Raw genomic sequence first — 24939 nt, forward strand, 5'->3', positions numbered from 1 at the left:
GTCCAGACAAAATGAAAATAATTACTACTCGAGCAACTAGAGTAGTCGTATGATGACATAAAAACATCACTCAACATTCTAGCAAGAAAACAAATATAAATCAAGCTAATATAAAGAAAGCTAACATGCATAAACGGTCAAATGACAGCTCAGACGCATGATTTATAATGCTTTTACTAAGGAAAATATTTATTTGCTTGAAGAAAAAACATGAACAAGGCAGAGTGATTTCAGGAAGATCATTTTAAGAGCCTGAAACTGCATTGCGATGCAATGAAAGTGTAACGTAATTAAGACGTTATGCCAAATACATGACAACTGCGTGACAATGCAGATGTATCCGAATGCGTCGCATCAGGACAAAACCATCTCCTTCAAAATGCTCTTGTTTCCAGGATAAGAGGATGGCAGGCATGCTAAAAATAATAAATAACAGATCAATTCTACGGGGACGCAGTGCAAGCGAGTCCACGGCACGCCTGAATGCAGATCGCTCAGGACTCAGGTCGTCACAACCGTTCATATCAGAGCAAGAGAACGCCAGACTTGTCAGCGAGCGTCTTTTACTCCCCGAAGAGCGCAGACGGGGGCTGGATGGTGGCCAGATGAGGACAAAAAGGGCCATCTGTCCTTAATAAAGAGGGCAACGTCATACGGGATGGAGAGCGTCCGTCCTTTTCATGTCAAGTCCATATTTTCCCTCTTTTATTGCCCTCCATGACATTCATTCATATCTCTCCCAACACACTTACAATAGAGGATACTGCAAATATTTACAAATTCAGACAAATGCTTTGGATATCTGCCATCTTCAAACTGTAAACAGAGCTTTTGCACTGTTTTCATCAATCTTTGGAACTGCATTTTGATTGACATGCTACATGATGCCATTATCATCGTCGTGCGAATACGAAAACAGATGCGTATTCAATATATTACTACACATATTCTCAGTAGCATGGGGCAAATAGGCGAAGAAACAAAGAAAGAAGGAATATTAAAACAAATTCAAAGCATATAAAAAAGAAAATAGTGTACATGAGTATCAAAATTCGATATACTGCTGGAATTGAATAAAAATACGTTTTTGAGTTTTTGTGTTTATTTTAAAAAAAGGACATCTAAAGTAAAACAATACTATAAATACGAAGCCTATCGCCCCCGCCGCTGCAGGGGAGAGGAAGAAGAGATCTCAGGACGTCTCGTTGACCGTCCTCTCCAGCTGTATGACTTTAGCCGTCTCGTTTGACCTGCGTAAACAAAACCAACAAAAACCTTCAGCTTCCATGTATTGTAACGCATCGAATGGAAAGCAGCTACAGGAGGAGGGTCAGTACCTGTGTGAGTGCAGGTCTATGAGAATGGCCTTCTGCGCTCGTGTTTCATTGGTGTTTAGTATGAGTGGGCGGGGCTCTGCCTCGCGTAGCTCCGCCTGTTCCTGTTTGTGCTGCTGTTCTAAACGCCAAGCTGCCATTACATCAGCCTGACGGTCCCATTCAGGATATTCCCCGCCCAGCCCGACGGGATGATGAGGCTCGTCCAGACCCCCGTGCTCCGGAATGGACAACAGGTTTCGGGACTTCACTGTGGAAATGGACAAACGTCACACTGAAGGCTTTTCTTATTGCTTTTTTTATACAATAGATGCAGATTTTACATCAGGCATAAACATGGTCCATTACATAATTTATATAAAATGTAAATGTTATTTATTATTTAATTGATTATATTTAATGTAAATGTCATCAGATCATATACAAACATACATTTTTTTAAATATATTTTAAAAATATTAAAAAATACTTTATTTATATAATTATTTATATCATTTGTTGTGTCATGTCATTTTACTTATTTTTAAAATTTTTAATATTTTAATAATTTAATTATGAATTATATGCTGAAAGGCCTGCAGATTCTGGAAATGAACACACGTTACACTGACAGCTTTTTTTTTTATTGCTGTTAATAGCAGATGTCTCGGCTGAGCGCTTGTGATTGTATCACCTGAGATGGATATTAATATCAGGTGTAAACTGTTGAAATCCAAAGAGAGCAGCTCTTTTATTAGTACAGTAGCGTTTTGTTAAAGCGGTGCATTAACTGAATGACACACGTGGGAGAAACGTGACGCGGGCAGATCAGAGATCAGCGATGATTAAGCGATCGCTCTGCTTTTAAAGGCATGATAATTACTGGCCCACTCCAGCACTGATAATGACTCTCAGCAGCTCAAGAGTGGGGCGCACACGACTAATATACATCCCAATCCAGCCATTCCTCCATTCATTAGTCAACAAGAGACAGGGAATAATGAGCAAATTACAGGAGAGACTGTAATAGACACAAGCGCTGTGTGTGTTAGGGTCAGATCGATATGAAAACGTTCTGCTACCTCTGCATTTATATTAAATCCATACTTCAGTCAACAAATAAACAGCCAATATTGTGTACTGAAGCAAACTAATATAAAACAAGTAAAAAATATTGCATATGCACACATATTATAAATATATACATTTATAAATGTTTAAGTGCAATTGGAATTCTATAAAGAATTAAAATTATTTTGAAAAATAATGAATAAATAATAATATAATAATAAATAAATACATAATTAATTATAGAAATAAATCATCTTTTTATATTTTCAAAACATAAAAAAAAAAAAAAAAAAAAAAAAAAAAAAAAAAAAAAATCACCAAAAAAAAAAAACAACAACAAATGCTTATAAATATTGGAAGTAAAATATGTATTTTTTAATATATCCAATATATCTAAAATTTCAGTGTGTGTGATATATATATATATATCAATTCCACATAAAACCTATAGCTATTTATTTACATTATATTAAAATACATATTTCAAATGTATTACACATTATATACACAGATACTGTCATCACTGCTTATAAATACTAAAACATATTTTTAAAATAAAATAAATATCTAAATAACTATTATAACTATTATATTTTAATATAATATATAATAATAATAATTTATATTAATTCTATTTCATTAATTCTTAGTATTTAATATTTTAAAATATATATTTTAGTATTTTAATTTATAATCATATTTTATTTTTTTTATTACTTCTTCATATTTTTAAATAATTTATTTTATTATTTTAATTTATACATATACACATGCACAAATGTATGTATAATTACATAGCAAATACATATATCTAATCTGATATATGCTGGTATTTTTTAGATGTTAAAATGTTTTTTTTCTCAGCTTTACACAAAGAGACATTGTTATAACTTCATTAATGGTGTGTAATAGTTTTAAACCAATAATCATAAAGTGATAAGGAGTAAAGCTGTGTGCCTCAGTATATTCATGTACTGTTTTCCCAGCATGCCTACCTGTAGTGGTGTACGAGTCCTGTATGGAGATCTCTCTGCTCAGGTCTGTTTTGGTGATGGAGGAACAGGGACTCAGACCTTGGTAGAAACTCCCCAAGAACACTGAAAAACACAGAACCACCACCTGCACAGAACAAAACCAGGAAAGACAGAACAGTGCTTCTGTTAGTGTTTGCTCATATCCATACACACAGATGCAAGCAGATGAGCTGAACGTTGACGCAGGAAGCTCTCACCATGAGACATGTGGAGGTCTGGGTGCCCGTCACCCGGCAGGACCGCGGGACCTTTCCTGCCACCGCCGCCTGCAGCGAGTGCAGCTGCTGCAGCAGAGACCTGACACACACATACATACATTCATTTACACAATCAATACACAGCTGTTTGCACATCATCTATCATTAATGACCTAAAATTCAACCAGCAACATAAAAACGCAAAGACAAACTATGAGCTAATGATTTAGTGATGACGGAAAGGTTTGAGGGTCTTACTTGTTGGTGCACTCCAGTGTTTCAACTTTCCTGCGTAACTCATTATTCTCGTTGGAGCATGTCTCCACCCTGTGGATGAAGAGGGAATTTCAATGTCACATAATTTTTTTTTTATCTGCAGTTTTAATGCAGATGCTGAAAATATATTTGACAATATATTTAATAATATAATATTTTAATATATATTAAAATATATATTTGAATCTTTATATTGACATACATAGAATAACTTTAATATTTTTATAATATTTATTATTTTAAAAAGTATTGTTTTAAAATATAGCTCTATATAAATGTGTTTATAATTATAATTATTTATTCTATTTATATGTCACATGCTGTTTTATCTCAAGGGTTTCATGTAGCTAATGAAAATATTTCATTTATTAATTAGTGAAAAAGCATAATTAATGAGAAAAAAAACTCACATTTAAAATATATATATATATATATATATATATATATATATATATACACACACACATATATATACACACACATATATATACACACACACATATATATATATATATATATATATATATTATTCAAATTATAAACATAAAAGCATATATGGAGCAAGATTTTACACTTCAATGAAGAAAAATATTTTTTCTTTTAAATAATGTTCACAGATGAATCATTCATAACAATGTGAACATGTATTTTAAACATATTTAAAGTGACATGACAAGCCTTTTAGGCTCTTAAATTTTGGAAATTTTGGATTTTAAGTTTGCAAAAACTTGAAAGCAGAAAACTATTATTTGTTACATTTATAAATATATTAATTACATTTGATGAATATTTAACAGACTTACTTCTTCTCTAAAGCATCCATGTACTCTTTCTTTTTCCTGCGGCTCTCTTGTGCTGAAATCTGAAAATCATGTGTTTGACATTAAAATTGGTACTCAGATTTTTGCATCTTTTTACAGTTTTACGAGGCTGAAGTCTGACACCCACCTTATTCTTGATCTTTCTGCGAATCTTCTTCAGTGCTTTCTCCTCAGCTTTGGACAGGGGCAGTTTGGTGGGCACCGGATATCCTTCGGCGATGAGCGTGCGTTTCTCCTCCTCTGTCAGCAGGAGAGGACCGGAGCCCTGCAGTTTCTGTCAGACCACACAAAACGAGAGGAGGTCAGTTGACCGGCTTATTTAATAAAATGCAACACGTGCTGTTAATGAACAAGATGTCTTTGTACTCACGTGGGGTGCCGTCAGCAGAGGAGAGTTGGAGAGGGAAGATGGGGCTCTTGGCGCCACCTTGAGGACAGCGGGGGTCTGTGTGGGACTGGCGGGAGCACAGGGGTGAACGGGACTCTGACTGCCCTCCGAATCGCTGCCGTGAGAGCTGGGAGGAGTGGGCGGCATCTGCAGAGACTCCAGGCCTAAAGAAAAACATTAGACATTGATTGTGATTGGTCAAATCGCACCATTCTGTGGCCAAATATTTATTTTCTACATAGCTGTTTCTCTCTTATTACTTAAAATAATTAAATGATTAAATTATTGTTTAAATTCGATTAAATTATTTCATTTATTACAATGTAATTATTAAAAGTGTAATTCAATATTCATATCCATTTATTTATGTATTTCTGCTAAATACATGAGTAATAAGTGCTTTCCTTTTCAAATACTTAAAATACATTATTTAAATTATTTATTAAATTATTGTTCAAATTAAATTGTTCAAATTAAAATACCTAAATGGACATACTGAGTTTAAATAAAATAATGTTTAAATAATATAATTTTCCTAAAAATATTTAAATCATTTAAACAGTACATTATTATTTTAAATAATTTATTTTAGTTATCTGAGATGATAACTAAACACATATTTGTAAAAATACATATTTTTTAAATAAAATGTTTGAAAACTAAAATGAATGTATTTACCAGTATGTTGTTAATTTAAATAATTTATTTTAGTTATTTGAGATGTAAAAGACTTTACATGTGTACTTGAATAAATAAATCATTAAAACTAAATGAATGAAAACTAAAATGATACAATTAAAAATACACAAATAATTTTATTTTTAATTAATATTTTATTAAAATTTTTTATGTTCTTACCAAATAACTAAAATATATTATTTAAATTATTAAAGTACTATTTAAATTATTTAAATGAAGATATTTACATTATTAAAATTAAGTTATTAAAAACTAAATTCAATAATTAATCCCCACTGTTTTGGTAACTACAAATGTACAGCATTAAATTTAGCAAAATAAAAAAAAAATGCAAAAAAGTAATGCATTACATCTTTTTTCTTCTCAAATAACTAAAATAAATTATTAAATTATTTAAAATAAAAATATTTAGACTAGAACATTTTAATTATTTAATAATTGTATTATTTTATTATTATTCATTAAAAAAAATCTCTCTCTATATATATATATGTATATATCTATCTATATTTATTTATTTATTTATTTATTTGCAAGTACACAGGCAATAAGTGTAATAATGTATAGTCAGCTGGTCATAATCGAAACATAAACCCATTTAGGACGATTCAAGAACCAGGTGACTGTATGTTGTTTACTGTAATCATCAATGCACTCAGATAGATTTATTTTCTGTGCAATAACCCAAAAGTGTCTGAGTCAGTGCTTTACCTTTGGGTGAAAGGTTTAAGAACTGATCCACCTCGTGTGGCTCCAGTTTAATCTGAGGGCTGAAACTCTCACTGTCCTCGTTCACCTGCAAATAAGAGCACAAATCAGCACTTTAATAAACCCCACTGACTGAATGTGTGTGGTCACTTGCTCACGCTGAACGGTCTAACCTGTGCGGCCTGAGGGGTCAGAGAGGCGTCAGTCACGGGCTCAGTGGCAGGACCCTCAGGGGTCAGAGTGAGGGTCAGGGTGGGCAGCAGGACGGGCGACGGGTCACACAGCAGGGGCTCCATCTTCAGCCCTTTATCTTCCTGCTCCATGGGCCACTCGTCATTGTCTGAATCACCTAAAAATACACATTACGTTGCATTTCATTAAGACTTTTATTTTGACTTCTGTTATAAAATTGGAAATAGTTTTTGGCTGAGTCTTACCGGCATCACTGCCAGGCTCTCCAGGCAGATGGGAGAGGGGCGACTGTGGGCGCGAGTCTCCGCACAGTGAGTAACTGTGTTCGGCTTGAATGTGTGGCGGCACTGGAGACGCAGGGGTCAGATCCTCCTCTGTGTCCATAGCATCTCCACGGCCGGACAGGAACGGGTCGCTTAACAGCTGCCCCAGCAAAGCCTCTTGGGACAGATCATCCAGCAGCTCGGTGAAGTGCTGCACAGGAAAAAACACAAATTTGAGAGTTTGGATCAAGAAAAGGTGTGTCTTAAGAGATAAAATGAAGTTAAAGAGACCTTAATTGCAGATCATTAAGTCTAAACTATACAAATTAAATGATTTAAAATGTATATTAAGTGTCCAGTATCATTTTTATTCTCAATGAATTAATTAATGAATTGAAACATTTTTTAAAATTTAAAATATTTCTTTTATTTTATTAATTACATTTTTTATTATTATTTTAAATATTTACATCTAAAACCATTCTTTATTTTTTGCTTTAGCTATTTATCAAATTCAATTATTAAATTATTAAAATGAATGACTGAAGTATAATTAAATTATTATTGAATTAATTACTAGTATTAAATTATTTTAATTAATTACTAAATTATAACTGAATTATTCTTTAAAAATATATAATATTACATTAATTATTACAGTACTAAATTAATTATCAAATTATAATTTAATTGTATATTATTGAAATTAATTACTAACTTAAATAAATTATTCATTAATTAATTGTTATTGAATTAATTACTACTGGTATTAAATTATTAAAATGAATTATTGAAGTATAACTGAATTATTATTGAATTATATATTATTGAATTAATTATTACAAGTACTAAATTATTTAATTATTGAATTATAATTTAATTATATATTATTGAATTAATTATCACCGGTATTAAATTATTTAAATTAATTAAAAAAAAAAAAGTTTATTATTACTGTATGACGTATGATTGAATTAATTATTAACTTTATATAAATTATTTTAATTAATTATTGAATTATAATTCAATTATTTTTGAATTATACAATATTGAATTAACTAATTACCAGTATTAAGTTATTTAAACTACTGTTTAAATGCCATTTAATATTTTAATTTAAATATTTTAAACTAAAATCAATAATTCATTTATTTATGGGTTAAGCACACATTTTTTTTTCTTAAATAAATAAAAATAAATGACTTAAATTATTAAATTAATAAATTAAATAAAGTATATTATCAATTTATCAATTCACAGTAAGTGTGATAATGCACAGTCAGCTGGTCATTATTGATAAATGAACCCAATATTTATGATTCATGAGCCCCGAATGTTTATGATAATGATAAGGCGTCTGTATGTTATTTACTGCACTCAAGAACGCCCTCCATTACATTAATCATAATCTTTACTTTAAGTGTTTTGCCTTTGGCTGCAAGGTTTAAGATCTAGGATCAGGCTGTGACCGTAGAGCTAAAATGAAGTGCTCATTAAACAACAGCTTGTTTAAACAGTTTCTTAATTGCAGACCGTAAAACATCAGCACATTTCTTTGAAGATCAGATCTCACAGCCTGGAGGAGCAGATTAAACATGAAAGCAAAGTGTCCACAGGGTAACCCTTTCCACCAATCAGAGCGCAACACGCTCTCTCTCATCCAATCAGGCAGTTTGTTACTATCCCAGTGAGAAGGTCTGATTCGGGGCCAATAGCGACAGACAGCCGCCTCCCCTCTCCTTGGCATTCCTACGGGTGCGTTCCAGCCCCCCAGCCCATCTTAAGATGGTCTCCTGCTCCTCAAACAGGTTTGGACAAGCTGAAACGCTTCCAGACATTCATTTCATCACTTAAAGACTGAACGCAGCACTTGTGGTAACTCGGTTCAACGAGTTTCCTCAGCTTTTCTCCTCAGGTGGTGTTTAGAGGAATGTTCTGAATTCAACATGTTAAGCTCAAACTACAGCATTTTTTGACTGATTATCATAAACGAGGATGCTTGAATCATCCTAAAGAGGTTTATTTAACTAGCTGACTGTGCATTATCACACTTATTACATGTGCACATGCCCAAAACATAAAGAAATGTAAATAAATGAATGATTTTAGTTAGTTAAATAAAAAATATAACAAATATTAAAATGTATAAATATAAAATAAATATAAAAATATAGGTAAAATATAAAAAATATTTCAATTAATGCAATAAAACGTATTTATTTTAAACAATAATTTAATAATTGAAATTATTTATTAGCATTTTTGACTAGGATGTTTAAATAATCCTGAAGGGGTTTATCGTGACTGTGCATTTTTTCTTCTTAAACAAATAAAAAAATATTTAAATGATTTATAAATTAACTAAATTATTGTTTAATTTTTGTTTTAATTCTTGTATTAAATTAACTTACTTTTTTTATTTAAATATCTTTTATTTTAATCATTTTAATTATTTGTTTTATTATTATTTGAAATATTTACAACCAAAACCATTCTTTATTTTTCAGGCAAGTACACATTTATATATAAGTATTTTCTTTGCTCAAATAGCTAAAACAAATTATTTAAATTAATTATTGAATTACAATTTAATTTAATATTATTGAATGAATTATTAGCAGTATTAAATTAATTCAATTATTATTGAATTATATATTATTGAATTATTACCGATATTAAATTATTTAAATTGCATTAATGTGCATTATCACACTTATAACATGTATACTTGCCCAAAACATAAAGAAATGTAAATACATCATTGATTTTAGTTTTAAAAAGTTAAATATAAAATATTAAAATATAAATATAAAAAAATAATAAAAATAAAGACTATGTATATAATACAAAAATGTATATAAAATATTTTAAAAATGTTAAAATTAATAAAATAAAATATTTATTAATTTAATTTAATAGGAATTTAAAGGAATTCACTTTTTTTTTTTTTTTTTTTTTTTCAAAATAACATTTTAAAATATATTCAAACAGAAAACAGGTATTTTAATTCGTAATAATATTTTACAATATTACAGTTTTTACTGTATTTTTCATCATATAAATGCAGCCTTGGTGAGCATTTCATTGGAAAAAAAAAAAAAAAAAAAAAAAGCCCCACACTTTTAAACCATACTTATGATTAAACAATCATTTATGAACATAAATATAAACAGACTCGTCTCCATCTGCACAGATGAGTCAGAGTCCAGACGGCTCATCCGCAGGAAGAGAGTCAATGCAACGCAGACATTCAAACAACTGCCGTCTCCTGCATGTGCATCTGTTCATCAGCACAGCCAGCAGGGTACAATCACGCATGGAGCGATACGCAGGTCTCTGGGTTCAGCCAACAAAGACAGATTACAAGATCAAACAATGCTGCTTTGACTAGTACAACCTGACAGGACGTCAACGGTCACGCTCAATGCTGCTGACTGACAGTAATATGGCGAGCTACATACCAAGACTCAGGAAAATCTGAATTTCGTCACTGTTGACTTTGAGTTAATGGCCTACCGTGAGATTTTGCCAGTATCTATCAATAACTGAAATGCATACATGTTAAAGTGCATGGTGCAGAGTTTACTCTTCCAAGGCCACTTAGCAGATCAGCTTGGCTCACACTAAATATAAACAGAACGGCCTGTCAACATTATGCCATTTGAGAGCTCATGTTTATAGCAGGAGAAAACAAGACTTGAGGCTTGCTCTGCAAAAACCTAGTACGCATCTGCCTTCTAACCCTAAGTGAAAAGAAAGGTCATTAGTGATGATTTAGAACGCTCTTCATAGTAATTCGCAGCAACTTTGCACTTTGCAACGAGAGTTTGCATGACTCAAATAAGCATAAAAATACACTGAATGTTTTACACACAAATATTGGGATTTTAATTAGATATAATTATTTTTTGCAATACATTAAAAATATACAAATTCTTTAAAAATACTTAAAATCAGCATTTATCTCCAAGGTTTTAGCAGGTTTTACAAAAGCCAATGCAAGACTTTTTAAAGACCATTTTAAGACCAATTAAAGAATTCTTAAGCAATAATTCTTCAGAGATTCCTAAATCAAAATACATGATAATAAGTCTTATTTTAATGTCAAATTGATCAAAATGAAGTGAGCTTATGCTTAAAACAAGAACAAATATCCACCAATGGGCTTAGAAAAAAACAACTTAATTCAATTTCAAAAGTTCTCGTTTTAAGCATAAACTCACTTAATTCTGTTTGGTTTGTCAGAAAACAAGACTTCAGCTATCTTCATTTTGCATCTCAAGTAAATTTATCTTGATATTTAAACTGGAAAACAAGTCCAAATTTCTGCAGTGCATGCAATATTACATGCCACTACTTTACGAATTTAAGACATTTTAAGGCCTTAATTTGTAGAAGGGCAAACCAAGACTAATTCAAGACCGTTTTACGACCTACAGAAACCCTGTCTCTCACTTTTGCAGTGTATTGTGGGACTGCCTTCTCCACAAAACGCACAAAGCTGCCTTAGGATACAGTCACATTTACTGTTGTCCGATACATTTTCACAGGCGAAATGCAGTATACTTCAATTCAAATCCTCACAGACTGCTCACAAATGCCATCTAGAGCCTTCTTCAGAGTTTTGGAAGAGAGCCACCAGCAAAGATGTCAGACAAATGAGTTAAACGAGGGCAAAGCAAGCAAACCAGGAAGGAAAGAGGTGGAGTTTGGGCTAAAAATGGAGAGAAGCCAGTGTATGGGATCAATTACAGACTGACTCAGAGGTTAAGTCAAAAAACAGAGGGAGAAAGACAAGAAAACATCTAAACGATCACATAAGGCAACGAGGAGAGAGAGAACCCATTTGCGAATACAAGTGACAAAGTCGTTCTGGAATGCCTTGTCCTACATTTTCCACTTTTGTTACTCAACAGCAGCTCTGTCTGCACCCACTGTGGTGAGAAAACGTCTGGAGAGAAATACACGCATGTCGCAGATGTTCCTACAGAGTTTGCCGAATTTAAACATGTTAAATGAGTTCACATAAACAGTTCTCTTCTGAACTAGTTTGAACTTCATATTTGGCAAAAGAACTGACTTCTGGAATGCTGTCTTCGGCCCAAAAGCATAGCGTGAATATGGCGAGCATTTCCAAGGCCACTTAAGGTGAATGCTTCATGTAGCATGAAAAAAATTGCAGCCGTTCAAATCAGGTCAGGAGTGGGTGAAGCCCTCGAGTTGTGTGACATAACATAGCTGTCGTCTACTAGATGCATTCGTACCAGGCATTTCTGTATGAATTCTCACACGGTAACTGTATTATTATGTCGTTTCTGCATCAGTCACGGCTGATATGCAATTACAGCTGACACTCTTGAGTGTGTGACGAGATGATTATGATGATTGCTGGAAATTGCTGGGTGTCGACTGCTCTCTCTAAGAGGAATAAAAGAGAGCGTTCTCTCCGAGGAAGACAGACGTGAGGTTTCCTACGGCTCGAGGATAGAAGGAACTGGTGTGGGAACAGTTCCTACTGCAATGGACTGCATAATGCAATCCGTACTTCACTTAAATACCATCCAGCTATCACCTCATTTTATTCCAATTTAGAGCAAAGGAAAACTTAGAAATAAAGTTAAACAAAAAAAAATGATGGTCAATATGGATTCTGGAAAACTGGGATTTCCACACCATATCAGCATTAAAGACAATTTAGTTTGATTTTTAAAATTAAAATAATATTTAAAAAATAAAACAAACAAAAAAATAAGGTGTAAAAATAATACAGCTATTCTTGGTAAATATTTTATTTTATTTTAAAAAATTTATTTTATTTAAAAATTGTAAAAGATCCTTTACCAGTCCCGCTCCCCTCTCTCTACCTAATACTTTCCTGTCATCTCTCCACTGTCCTCTCTGAATAATAAAGTAACAAAAGTCCAAAAATATAACTTAAATATAAAAAAAAAATTGTAATACACACACAATATACAATTTACAATATATATACAATTTTGAATATAATATATATTATTATTTGCAATATAATATATTGTTTGTTCAAAAATATGTATATTTTTAAAATATGAAATATTTAAATGTTTATTTTATATTAACTGAAAATGTAACAAATATAAATGCATTAAAAAAACCAATTAATTAATTCAAATAATATAAAAATATTCAGAAATAAAGTATTGCAGGGCAAATAAATTGCACTAAAATTGCATTAAAAATATATGTGATCAAAAATGATCACTACATAAAAATCTTTCCATTTAATATTTAATAAAAAAATAATAATAATTTGTGCACTACACACACACATATATCTTTAATATAATATATATATATATATATTTATAATGTAAAAATGTAAACATCATTCAAAAATGCACAAAAATGATCATTACATTATCAATATTATTATCATTTTTTGATAACAATTCTACAGAAGTGCACACACAGTGCATACTAATGTAGTAGTATAAGTAGTATGGTAGTATGCTGATTAAGTAAGACGCTGTCTATTCCATCAATACGAGTGCCTGCATCCAGCTGGGTGGATTTTCGGAACGAAGGCTTCTTTGTCCATAGTTTGGACGGGTGTGGAGTACATGTGGTTTTATTGGGGGCAGGGTACTGCAATTTGACTCTGAGTTTTTGCCCAGCTGGAGAATCCCAATAGTTGCTGGAGCCGCGGAGGCTCAGAAAGCTGTGATGACAGAGATGCCAAAAGTGGCGCTGGCGGATTCAGACAGTGGCCTGTAATTTTTTATCCTCTCAAGGGGGCCGTGAATGTGTGTGCAGGAAGGGGAAGTTTATAAGCCAAACGTGGACACAGATGACGCAACGCTTTAAGCAGCAAAACAGATGTGAGGAAAGACGAACCCGCAGGAGACAAAGATCACCGCTGGTGAGGCTGGACCTTGTCCTTTACACACCATTGGATCTGACTCACTGATATTAGCCACTAAAAATCTATTTATTTTGAACTGGAGTCCTGAAGAACTGAGGAAAGCCAGAATGTTTGTCCTCAAAACAAAAGGGAATTTCAGCAAGGCTGTCAGATCTCTTTAAATGCTGTTGTACAAGAAAAGTCTCATTAATAAGTAGTGGTATTCCAGGACAGGAGCCAAAGCCGAGTGACATTAAGCTGTTTGTCTGGATTACAAGGGTCTCTTTGACCCAAATACAGTGTTAACTTGCCCTACAGGACGTTTGTTTAGAGTTTAATGAGTGCCTGAACTGCTGTTGTGAATCAAAACTGCTCAACTTCCAGTAACTATATCACTAAGTATGGTAAAGTAATAATAATCAGGTCATAAATAATCAACAGTGAAATTCCATGAATTGTTGTGACTTCAGATTTGGAAAAAGCAAAGAGCTCGTGGACGCTAATCTGAAAATGGAAATAGAATCAATTGTTAAACATCCCATTTAGTGGTCAAGTGGACATTTGGAAAGAGAACAAGGGACATACGCAGTCTGGGGAAAGCTATGCATTCTTATCCTAAAGTGCCAAGACAAATCCCACCACAAGTCCTTCACTTTTTCCATGAGTCACTTTCCAAGTGTTTTGAATTGGCCTGATTCTTGCGCAAGCTGCCTGTTTTCGACTGTTGAGCATGAAATGTGTGTCATCTTCAGATTAATTTAGTGAAATGGGCTTTAAAGGGATAGTTCACACCAAAATGTACATTTGCTGTTAATTTACACACCCTCAGGGTACAGTAAAGATGATTTTAAGCTGAAACCATTATCCCTGATCATTCATAAAATGTCAACAGCTATCAGCACTTGAGACTCAAAAATAAGCATGCAACCAAAACAAAATGAATACGTGTGGCTTCTGACAATACATTGAGGTCTTATGAAGCAAAATGATCAGTTTGTGCAAGAAACTAAACATTTACAATAAATTTACCTGCAATCCAGAGCCTCATGCAAACCTAAATCTGATTCTTTTCTGCGAGCTGGTTCACTTGAACAGTTCAATTCAATGAACTGATTCAAATAACCAGTTCACGAGTACACACAATTATTAATTATTATTAAAACACCCAGTAATGATGCAAATGCTTTATTTAGTTCTTTGGTCTGAGTTGAACTGTTTTCAGTTTAGTGACTGCTGGAATAACTGAAGCACCAAATGAATTGTCAAAATCAGCATCGTAGGATCATATATGTCGTTATATTAACTTATTTTTAGTTGGTGTGATTGTCAAGTGTCCAAAAGTGAGTTTTGATTGAGTAATTTGTAGATCTGTGCTGCTTGAGCTATGAACTGTTTCAGATAGTTCAGTCCAATTTGGTGAACTGATTCATCCAGTTCACTAAAAAAGAACCAGTTCAAGAGAATGATTCATTTGCAACTATTTGCCTAAGGCTCTGGATTACAGGTAATAATATTGCAACTAATGTTCAGTTTCTTGCACAGACCTCAATATGTCATCAGGAGCCACAAGTCATTTTGGATGACCTTAGGGTAAGCAAATTAACAGCAAATCTTTATTTTTGGGTAATCTATCCATTTAACAGTGACTGTGCTGCAAATTCACAACATGACCGAACATGTCCCACATATTCGGGGCCGTCCCTTCCTCCCTTCCCCCCTTCCCCCCTCAGATGGCGATGTGCTGAAACTGCAGTGAATGTTTGGTGATTTTGGAGCTCCAGGGGTCCAGGAAACGGCTCCACTGTAATCAACATCTGGCCAATACTGACCTTAAAGGGTGCAGGATGTAAACATGCAGTGACGGTGCATAACAAATAAATCAAATCTGGATTGATTGGAAACACTTGATCAACAACCTGTTTGCTCTTTCAGGGGAGGAACAGGAAAACTGTGACTAAACGGAGTGAAAGACGTCTTAAATGTCCAATACACAAGTAGCAATGTTAAAGAGGGATGTAAACTCAGAAATTAATGTGCAATAAAATTTGATTTCTATTATTAATAAAATAGATATAACTGAACATACAGAGCAAAATGTGTCCCAAATGGAGCGAATTGTTTTATAATATTATTCCTACTGTTTGAAGTGTTTGTTTTTAACTCAATTGTGAAGCGGTTTTTATGCACATCTGACTTATTATTTATTTAAATATTTGATCATTTGGTTTGTTTCTATCAAATTAAAGATAATAAGTGATTAAAATGTATTTTTATTGAATTTTTAGTGATTTACTGAATTTTTCAAAACAGACTTTGTCTACATTATTTTTTTTAATTAAATTAAATGCATTAAAATTGTATTAAACAATTGTTTACATAACAGTGTGGCAAACTGAAAAAAAAAAAAGTTGTAAAATTTACTTTACAACAATTTTCAGCCAAAAAATGCTGTTAAATTTCACAAATAATTACAGTAGAAAGTATTTTCTTGTCCTTTTTTTTTTAAAATTACTAATTAATCTACTGATATTTACTTTAAAATTAAAAATAAAAAAAATATTATTTTTCATTTAATTTTAATTTATAATTTTTAATATAATATAATATAATATAATATAATATGCAAACAGACTTTGGATCTCAAAAAAAAAAAAAAAAAAAAATCCCCTTTCATTTTGCAAAGCAAATGATGCAATTTGAGGAAAAAAATACACTGCTTATAAAAATAAACTTGCAGCTCACTAACAAAATTAGTGGCTTTGTTGTCACGGAAAAAAGAGGTTCTCATGCAATGTTATACTCCCGAAGCTAATAACCTTTACTGCATCGCAGCACCTCCATTACAACTTACAACAATGCCAAAAATACATTGCCTCGAAGAAGGATCAGCCTCCAAAGGGCACTTAGAATGACTGGGCAGATAAGACCGGGAGAAACCACAAGATGGTGATGAAGAAAATGAGATGTGGTAATGAGTAATGAATGTGTGTGCGCTTAGCGAAGGTTCAGGCTCGAGTTGCAGCTCATACAAACCATCCATTCAGCGCGAAAGAGCAAGAATGTGTGTCGCAGAATGATGCAGCCTGCACGAACGAAGCCCTGCCCGCTCTGAGAACAGGCCGAGTCTGTGTCCACCCGTCCCACAGAGAGCAGAGAAGACGGGCCGCTCATGCCGAACACACTGAGCACAGAGGGTTTCTCACTACAGACCACCGGCCAACAGACTCGCCCCCCTCCTGTCCCGTTTAGCGCTCTGCTAAAGCTTGAGTCATCAGAATACCACGTGATTCCTGAGTGACAAATGTTAGCAAAATGTCAGAGAGCTCAGGAGAGCTCACAAGATCAGGCAGTCCTAACATGCGATGCACTGACTACACATTTTAAACAGGATGCTGTTGATAAACTCACCTCTTGTGAATCATCTATTTATACGCATAAAATTGATTTTTGCAATTTGCTGTTTCAGTACACTGCTATACAGTTGCTAGGGTGTTCTGGGTTGCTGCTAGGTGGTTTCTCACTGGACACATTTTTTATAATAAAATAATAAATTTACATTATTGTAATTAATGTCATAATTCAAAAAGTTATTTTAGTATTATTTTTATTGCTCTTTTGAGACTACTTTATTTTCCATTTTCATTATAATTCTAGTAAGCTTTTTGTCATTTTTAGGATGTCATTTTGTTTTTTTTCTGCATAAAAGTCAAACTCAAAATGAAAATGTATATTTTTAGATTTACATTTATTTTGTTTTAAGAAACAAAAAACTATTGGTTTTATAATTTATAAATTTATAAGTATTTTTATAATGTTGTAGAATTTTTTTATACAATTTATTATATGTGTATGTGTAAATAAAATATAGAATTGTTATTTAATTTCAATTATAAGTTACGAAATAAAAGTTTTTATATTTTTATTTTATTTCGGTTAAGATTTATATTCTTTTAAGTAACGAAAAATATTTTTATGCTTTTGTTTTTACTTTTAGTTTTAGACAACTATACTAACCCTGTTAGTATAATTTATTAATTTGTAAATATTTTTAACATTATTTCTATACAATTTATTATATAGATATGTGCGTGTATAAAATCTAGAGTTCTTATTTAATTTTAATTTTAAGTTATCAAATAAAAGTTATTTATATTTTCTTTTATTTCGTATAACATTTATTTTATTTTAAGTTTATTTTATTTATTTTTATTTTTACTTTTAGTTTTTTTTTTTACTAACCCTGTTTAAAAATGACTGGTTTTATAATTTATAAATGTATAAATATTTTTCATCATGTTTATAGTTAGTTTTATACAATTTATTATACATGTGTTTCTGTACAAAATATAGACTATTTATTTAATTTTAATTTTAAGTTATGAAATAAAATAAAATAAAATATAAAAAATAAATAAAATAGTACTTCCAATAAAAGTGCAAAAAAAAGAGTACGTAAATTTGACCACTGAAGCCTTTCGGTCTGTTCCAGTCCCATAAGATCTTAAAAATACAAAGTACAAAGTTTAAAAAAGCACAAATGTGAGGCCAGACTCCTGTGCTGTGTTTACAGTCACACACGGCCTCTACAGTCAAGACAGATGATTTATTTTCTTAAGATATCCTCGTCAGTCACTGATTGTGTGTGACCACAGAGAGGGAACGCAGACATATACGAGTCAGAGTATGACTCATTTTATATCTTATCATTTTATTGTAATGTTATTCAGGAAGGGATCACTGAAACACTTTACAAATTAAAAGTACTTCATTTACTGCATAAAACAATGGTAAGTCTGGCATAAATGCAAAAACTCAGCAAAACAGATGATTAGATGAGCTACATTTTTTAAGGCGATTTGATATACGCCAACCTGACAACACTCATCATCTTTGTTAATACAGCAAATTTGCCATTACAACAAACAACTAAGATGCTTCGTGTTACACCCCTTAACAACAAATTCTTAATAACAAACTTCCATGTTTTGACTTGTTTGGGACACATCCCACTTTGTATTCTCACATTAATCCCTGTTACTCTATCACTGTCATGTGATGGAGTCTTGATACTTTAACTCGTGCTAGGCTGAAAATCCTTTACCTAATTTGGTGTTCTCAGTCAAAAATGACCAGCTTTTTAAAAATAGCTTGCATATCTCTCATTATGCTGTATTATAGCCAAATTTTAAATTCAATCTTTTGGTTTTTGTTTCAGCACAGATTTTGTATTTATTTTTGGAACTGACTGATTGTAAGCCTTATTTATTTGAGCGTATGCACCTTAGTTATTTTGTGGATAATTTTGGTAATGTTCAATTAAAAAATTAGGTGCATAAACTCAATGAGGTCAAAAATCAATCAATAAAAAGAAAAGAAAACAAGTTAAAAGATTAAGCTAAAAATTAAATAAATAATTAATATTCATTATCCTTAATATTTAATTATTATAATAATTATTTAAAATTAATAATTATTAATAGTAATTATTTAATATTATTAAATATTAAATAATTTAACACAATGGGAACATTTTTATATGCTGGTCATTTTTGACCCAAAAAAGACTACAAAAATGATCAGTTTTTGGGGGACATTCTACCCTGTGTGAGCCAAGTTAGTAGGTTTTACTGAAAGTTAAAAAATAACAATAATAACCAGTGAAATAGATCCGGCTCTTTCATTTCTATGACTGTTATTTCTATGAAAAACAACTTTCCTAATAAACGATCCGGTCATTGACCTGAATGTGTTATCAGCTGATCATCAAACCATCAGCTGTGACAAATGAGACCATCTGATACAGAAGATATGCAAATAACTGATTGAATAGCTGAAGTCTCACAACTGAAGTAAACAAACAGGTTAGTGCCCAAGCGCATGCCTTTCCTCATATGTGCTCAGGTTTCCCCAACAGGGCAGGAAAGTACATCTGGTTGCCACAAGGCTCCGGTCTGCAAAAGATAACGTGCCTTCCAGGCTAATCATGTCGGTGTGATTATCAGCACTAAGACTGCCGAACTGCTCCCCTCAGCATCTCCTTAACCCTCGTCCTAAAGCGAGGAACGAGCCTTGGGTTAATTACACTATTTTAATCACCTGAATTATGACAGCTGAGACTTTGGTTAAAGAGTAAGTGGCAACAAAGCCTGTTATACAGGAAGGTTTGAACACACACACCCTCTATACAAGTTCTTTCCAACAGAAAGTTGACAATGAATGAAGACATAATCGCAACTATCAGTTACGGAAGTCAATTTCAAGGCCTACTAAGTCATAAAAAGGGCATGTTCGCATTCCTCAAATGATAGATCAGTCAGAAGACTGTCCATAGGCATTAAAGGAAGAGACTACAGTCAGAAAGCATTGTTTTTTTTCATGCACTAGACATGAAAATAATGCATTTGAGTTGTAAACAACAGTTGCATTTTAATTCATTAGAAAACTATGAAGATATCTATTGGTTAAATATGCAATACAAATTTAATTTTAGAAGTCAGCAGGCATGAGATGACAAGTCAGCTGAATCATAATGCAGAAGGAAACAGCTCAGATGCAACATGCATAACGATAACAGATGTATGCAACAGGCTGAACCCACAAAGCAAGCTATATTCTCTTCAACTGAAAACAGTTTGCATTGTTGTGTGGAATTCCATGTCAACAAACCCTGGGGAGCGAAAGTAAAAGTGAGGACCGGCACATACAGACCCATGAGGTGGGGGAGCGTGTATGTGTTTAGAGGGGGCCGACGGGGCCCTTAAACAAAGACCCCGTTCTGTTCTAAAGGTGAAGGAGAATATGAACCATTCACAACCTTCACAAAGCACATATAGTTCTCCTGGAAGTGCATGTTACTGCCCTGATACCACCGGGGTTATGAATCCCAGACACACTAAACTGCTGCACCTCCAACGCCGGCTTTGATGCTGTCTGGAAAGGCGTTACGTGCCGTGTCTGGTAATTTAATTGGGATGTCGGGTTAGAAACCGCTTGTGCGTACCACACATCTGGAATTAACTTCATTTGATGTGCTGTTCATCACTTTAATTGAAGTAGTTAAGGTGCTTTTGTGCAGTGTAAATTTCCATTAAGTGAAAGGAAAAATGGATTTATAAATGGTTACAAACATGAGAGCAAAAACACACTTTCCCTGATGCATTCATGTGCATTTTTTAAAAAAAGTATGTGGATATTTTAGGCAGCAACTACCCAACTGTAAACCCCCTAATTAGTCAGCCAGAGGCCCCTTTGAGCAGAAGTTGGAAGACAAACCTGTTATTACATAACCTGCAGCAACTCTTCAAGGCTTTGAGCACTACATTCTGACTTTATCCATATGGGCTAAACTTATCTGCATTGCTTTGTGTGGCCCTGCATAAGCACTGGATGACTGCACCATCTGAACTTTATCCCTTGGAGCCAAGAGGAACCCCATGGTACATTAGTAATCTGACAGACCCACATAGAGTGTCTCTGTGAACGATCAAGTCAAATAAAAGCTTTTATATGACTAAATCTAGCAAATGATTAGATTTAGAGGCATTTAAATACATTCTGGGTGATTTGACACTAGTTGCAACATATCAAAACATGGATGGCAACGGTGCCACGGCACCAAAATATGATTCCTACTTACAGTGCTGTATAAAATGTCGTTTTCCCCGGGTTCAGACAATTCGCTGAGATTTTTGTCCCACTGTAAAAACGGTTCCCCGCTATCCATTATTTCCATGCCTCGATCTGCGTCTGTAGTAAATCGTCACGCACAGCGTCGCTTCAACGACTCCACAAACGACCGTTTGTCAGCTTATCCGTCAAATGACTCGTCAGATCGTGATTCGGAGTGAATTCTGAACTGTCAGCGCAAAGTTGGGTACAAGTTGCGCGTCTGTCGCCAGTGTTGTCGGAACTTTCCTCTCAGCTTCCTTGAGAAATGTCGCCCCTTCTCAAGCGAAAAGGAATTCGGGGCGTGGAAATGATGGGAGTTGCAAAATTTGTTTACAAAAGACTGTTTGCGGCTGTGAACATTTCAGGAAACGTTCCGGATGTTTCCAACCAAAAATTATTGTATGCGCTTTTAAGGAAGTTTATATTTTGCTACGCTGTTTGTAAACACTACGCACAAATTAGCTTTAAAAATGCTTAACTTTTTTATCTAATGCCCCGCCCTCGGAATCCGTGAAGCGACCAATCAGATGCGCTGTTACGTTTAAAGCTCACTCATAGCGTACAAAAATCAAGGAAGACGGACAGCTCGTCTGACCAATAGGAGATCGCCATTATATGATTGACGCAAAAATGATCCAATTATAGGTGACTCCGCATAATCTCTTAACAAACCGTCTAAAGCCAAGAGTACCAAACTCTGTGCACCGCCTCAACTCAATTTGTGTCAATTTGAGTAAATTGCATAAAAAAGTGAACTTACTCTGATTTAAAAGTGCATTTAAGATAGTCTTAGTATATTTTGGAGGCTAAGAAAAACAGTCAAAAACAACTGTAACACGAATGCGCACAAACAGACAGGACTGAAAAACAAAAGTTAGATATGAAACTGGTGTTCTTTCGGTTTCAAAGCTAACTTTATAAAACTTTCTGAAACCAGGTGTTTTACTCGTACATTTTAAGTTCATAACAAATACTTTACTGACAAACTACTACATTTATTCATGAACATGAGTATGTTACAACAAATTAGAAATGATCAGGCTAGACATAATCTCAAATATGATGCTTTTAAGTCCAAAAAGGGTAAATGTAGCATTTCTTCTCATACAAAGAGAGTCCAATGCAGTTGATGGCTCTGGAAAGTGTGTTTACATGTCAAAGTGCTTTCTTTCAGCGCCCTCTGTCGGAAATTGGACAGCATGACACAATTACACAAACAACATTACGCCCATGTATGATTGTTAAGGTCCGACACAAATGATATTCAGAGTTTAATGTCAGTGAGCAGAGTAATACTATATAAAATAGCTTCCTTTGGTTCCTAAAGTCTGGAAAGGTGTCTTCATTACTGGTCTCGCAGATGTTCACTTAAAAACACAATATTATCTGTGGAAAGAGACAAAAACAGATGATTTTTGGTAAATGTGAATTATTACAGCAAAAAAACAAACAAACATAAAGCTGTTAAGATATGTTATTATAAGTGAAGAAGCACCAAAGACTGACCTGCGATAATAGTTGTTGCCTGTCGCCTGACGTTGTTTTTATCCATGTACTCGCCATAGTCAAGCTTTCCTTCAACAAGAATCCGAGACCTGAAAATAAGGTTGATTCTAGGTTAGCAGCAGTATGTTTTATTATTATTATATCTATAAAAAGAGTGCACATATGGAACACACCCTTTCTTCACATACTGATACGCCACGTCTCTAAGGCCTGGTTTGAATACTGAAATTCTGTGCCATGTTGTTTTCTGGCTGACATCTCCTGCTCCCAAAAAAAAAAAATAATAATAATAAATGCATTTTTATAGTTTAGCTTTTTTTTTTTTTTTTTTTTGACAACATATTTGCAAAAGCATATCTGAAAATCAAGAATTAAATAGTTTGTCACCCACATACTTTAACATTATCTCTTCACTTAATTAAAAAAAAAAAAATTAAATGTATCATATCTCCAAAAAAACACACAGATATGATTTTGATTTTTTTTTATTTAACCAGGAAACAAAACATAGGAACGTACAAAAAAATAAGTAAATTAAAAAAGTAACCACAAAAACAATATTATTAATTACATAATATTTAGACACTAATAAGGATCTATTTTTACACCCTTCACAAAGATAAATCCTAAACATTCTGTATAAGTAAAATATTAATAATAATCTAAGAAAACATGAAAAAATGGAAAAGTATTGTATAAATAAAATACAATCAAAAATTAAAATAAGAAATGATTTATATAAAAAAATAAAATCAAAAACATTCTATATATTTGAAAGAAATATTATTATAAATAATAATAATAATAAATAAATATATATATATATATATATATATATATATATTAAATATAACAGGTGAGCTACTCCATTACAAAAATACCATAGGAGTAGTACAAAGACTGATGTTTAATCTCTCACCTGTACTTGTTGGTTCTCCCTCCCCGGACCGCCACATCTCGTTTGTTGCCATTGAGAAGATGGTGACAGGGTTTCTGCCCTCCACCTGTCTCATGACGGGGTCCTGTCCTACTCGTCCAAGCAGCTGCACCCGGTTAATAGCTGTCAAAAGACGAAGCAATAATAAATGACATTTGTCAATAACAACATGCCCACTTGACTTTTTTGGAAGAAAATCCAGTGTATACAGTATCTGACAGATACTCACATCTCTCCAAGATCAGACTTGTGTCTGTAGTCCTGTGTCGGACGAACTGTTTAAGTATCTGTCAAGACAGAGTAAAAACAGTCAGCTTATAATAATTCATATGAGCAAACATGAACATAAACATTTTGTTTTGTTACCTGTGCGGAGGCATTTCTCAACATTTTCTTTATTTCTGTGGATGATGCTGATGATGAAGATTTGCTGTCAGGTCATTCACTCTATGAAAGAAAATGTCCTTATCAGAGTACTATAGGTGCAACATAAAATGAATTACGTAAAAGTAGACAATTTGCCTATAAAAACCGAAATGACGTGAGGCTGTTAAAGGCAAAACATGTTCAATAACATTTCAGAATGAACTTTTCTTCAGTATTCTTCAATGTTATTATCTCACGTTCACGTGTACATAATCTGTGTTTATTTAAATGTATTTTAGACGATTTTGTACTTTGAATTAAGAATTGTTCTGCATCTACTTACAGCAAATCCAATGATGAAACACATGTTAATCTCCCGCCATTCACTTACATCAATTAGTCACGTATAGAAGACACATGTAATAATGATTGTGCGCTTTAAACCGATTATTTATAATCTACATCGTTTTCACAGTTCATTGAAAAGACAAATGTAAAGATAAACTTCGACTTACAAGTTCAGAAGATCTTGATGCTCAATAACCCCACGCTGTTTCCGGTGCGCTCGGAAAACATTCCCCGGTAGCAACAAAAGCGAACGAACGTCCGTTCCAGATTTT

At 33.2% G+C, this 24939-nt stretch overlaps 2 protein-coding genes across 2 annotated transcripts; both read right to left on the bottom strand.

Moving 5' to 3' along the window:
- Positions 1–156: 156 nt before the first annotated feature.
- creb3l2 (cAMP responsive element binding protein 3-like 2) lies at positions 157–21976 on the bottom strand. The gene is made up of 12 exons (XM_051108392.1): positions 21479–21976; positions 6945–7173; positions 6681–6856; positions 6511–6595; positions 5083–5264; positions 4840–4986; positions 4695–4753; positions 3874–3942; positions 3616–3715; positions 3380–3503; positions 1338–1584; positions 157–1250 (listed from the first exon to the last, which is right to left on the bottom strand). The coding sequence occupies exons 1-12, from the start codon at positions 21572–21574 to the stop codon at positions 1193–1195; spliced, it is 1572 nt and encodes a 523-aa protein (XP_050964349.1). The 5' UTR covers positions 21575–21976; the 3' UTR covers positions 157–1192.
- Positions 21977–22558: 582 nt separating this feature from the next.
- On the bottom strand, positions 22559–24939 carry ssbp1 (single-stranded DNA binding protein 1). Its single transcript, XM_051107084.1, has 7 exons — positions 24835–24939; positions 24320–24400; positions 24183–24240; positions 23936–24076; positions 23190–23277; positions 23017–23105; positions 22559–22896 (listed from the first exon to the last, which is right to left on the bottom strand). Exons 2-7 carry the CDS (start codon positions 24341–24343, stop codon positions 22856–22858), a joined length of 441 nt encoding a protein of 146 aa, XP_050963041.1. The 5' UTR covers positions 24344–24400; positions 24835–24939; the 3' UTR covers positions 22559–22855.

This window comes from Labeo rohita, chromosome 4, assembly GCF_022985175.1.
Source record: "Labeo rohita strain BAU-BD-2019 chromosome 4, IGBB_LRoh.1.0, whole genome shotgun sequence".
Lineage (NCBI taxonomy): Eukaryota > Metazoa > Chordata > Actinopteri > Cypriniformes > Cyprinidae > Labeo > Labeo rohita.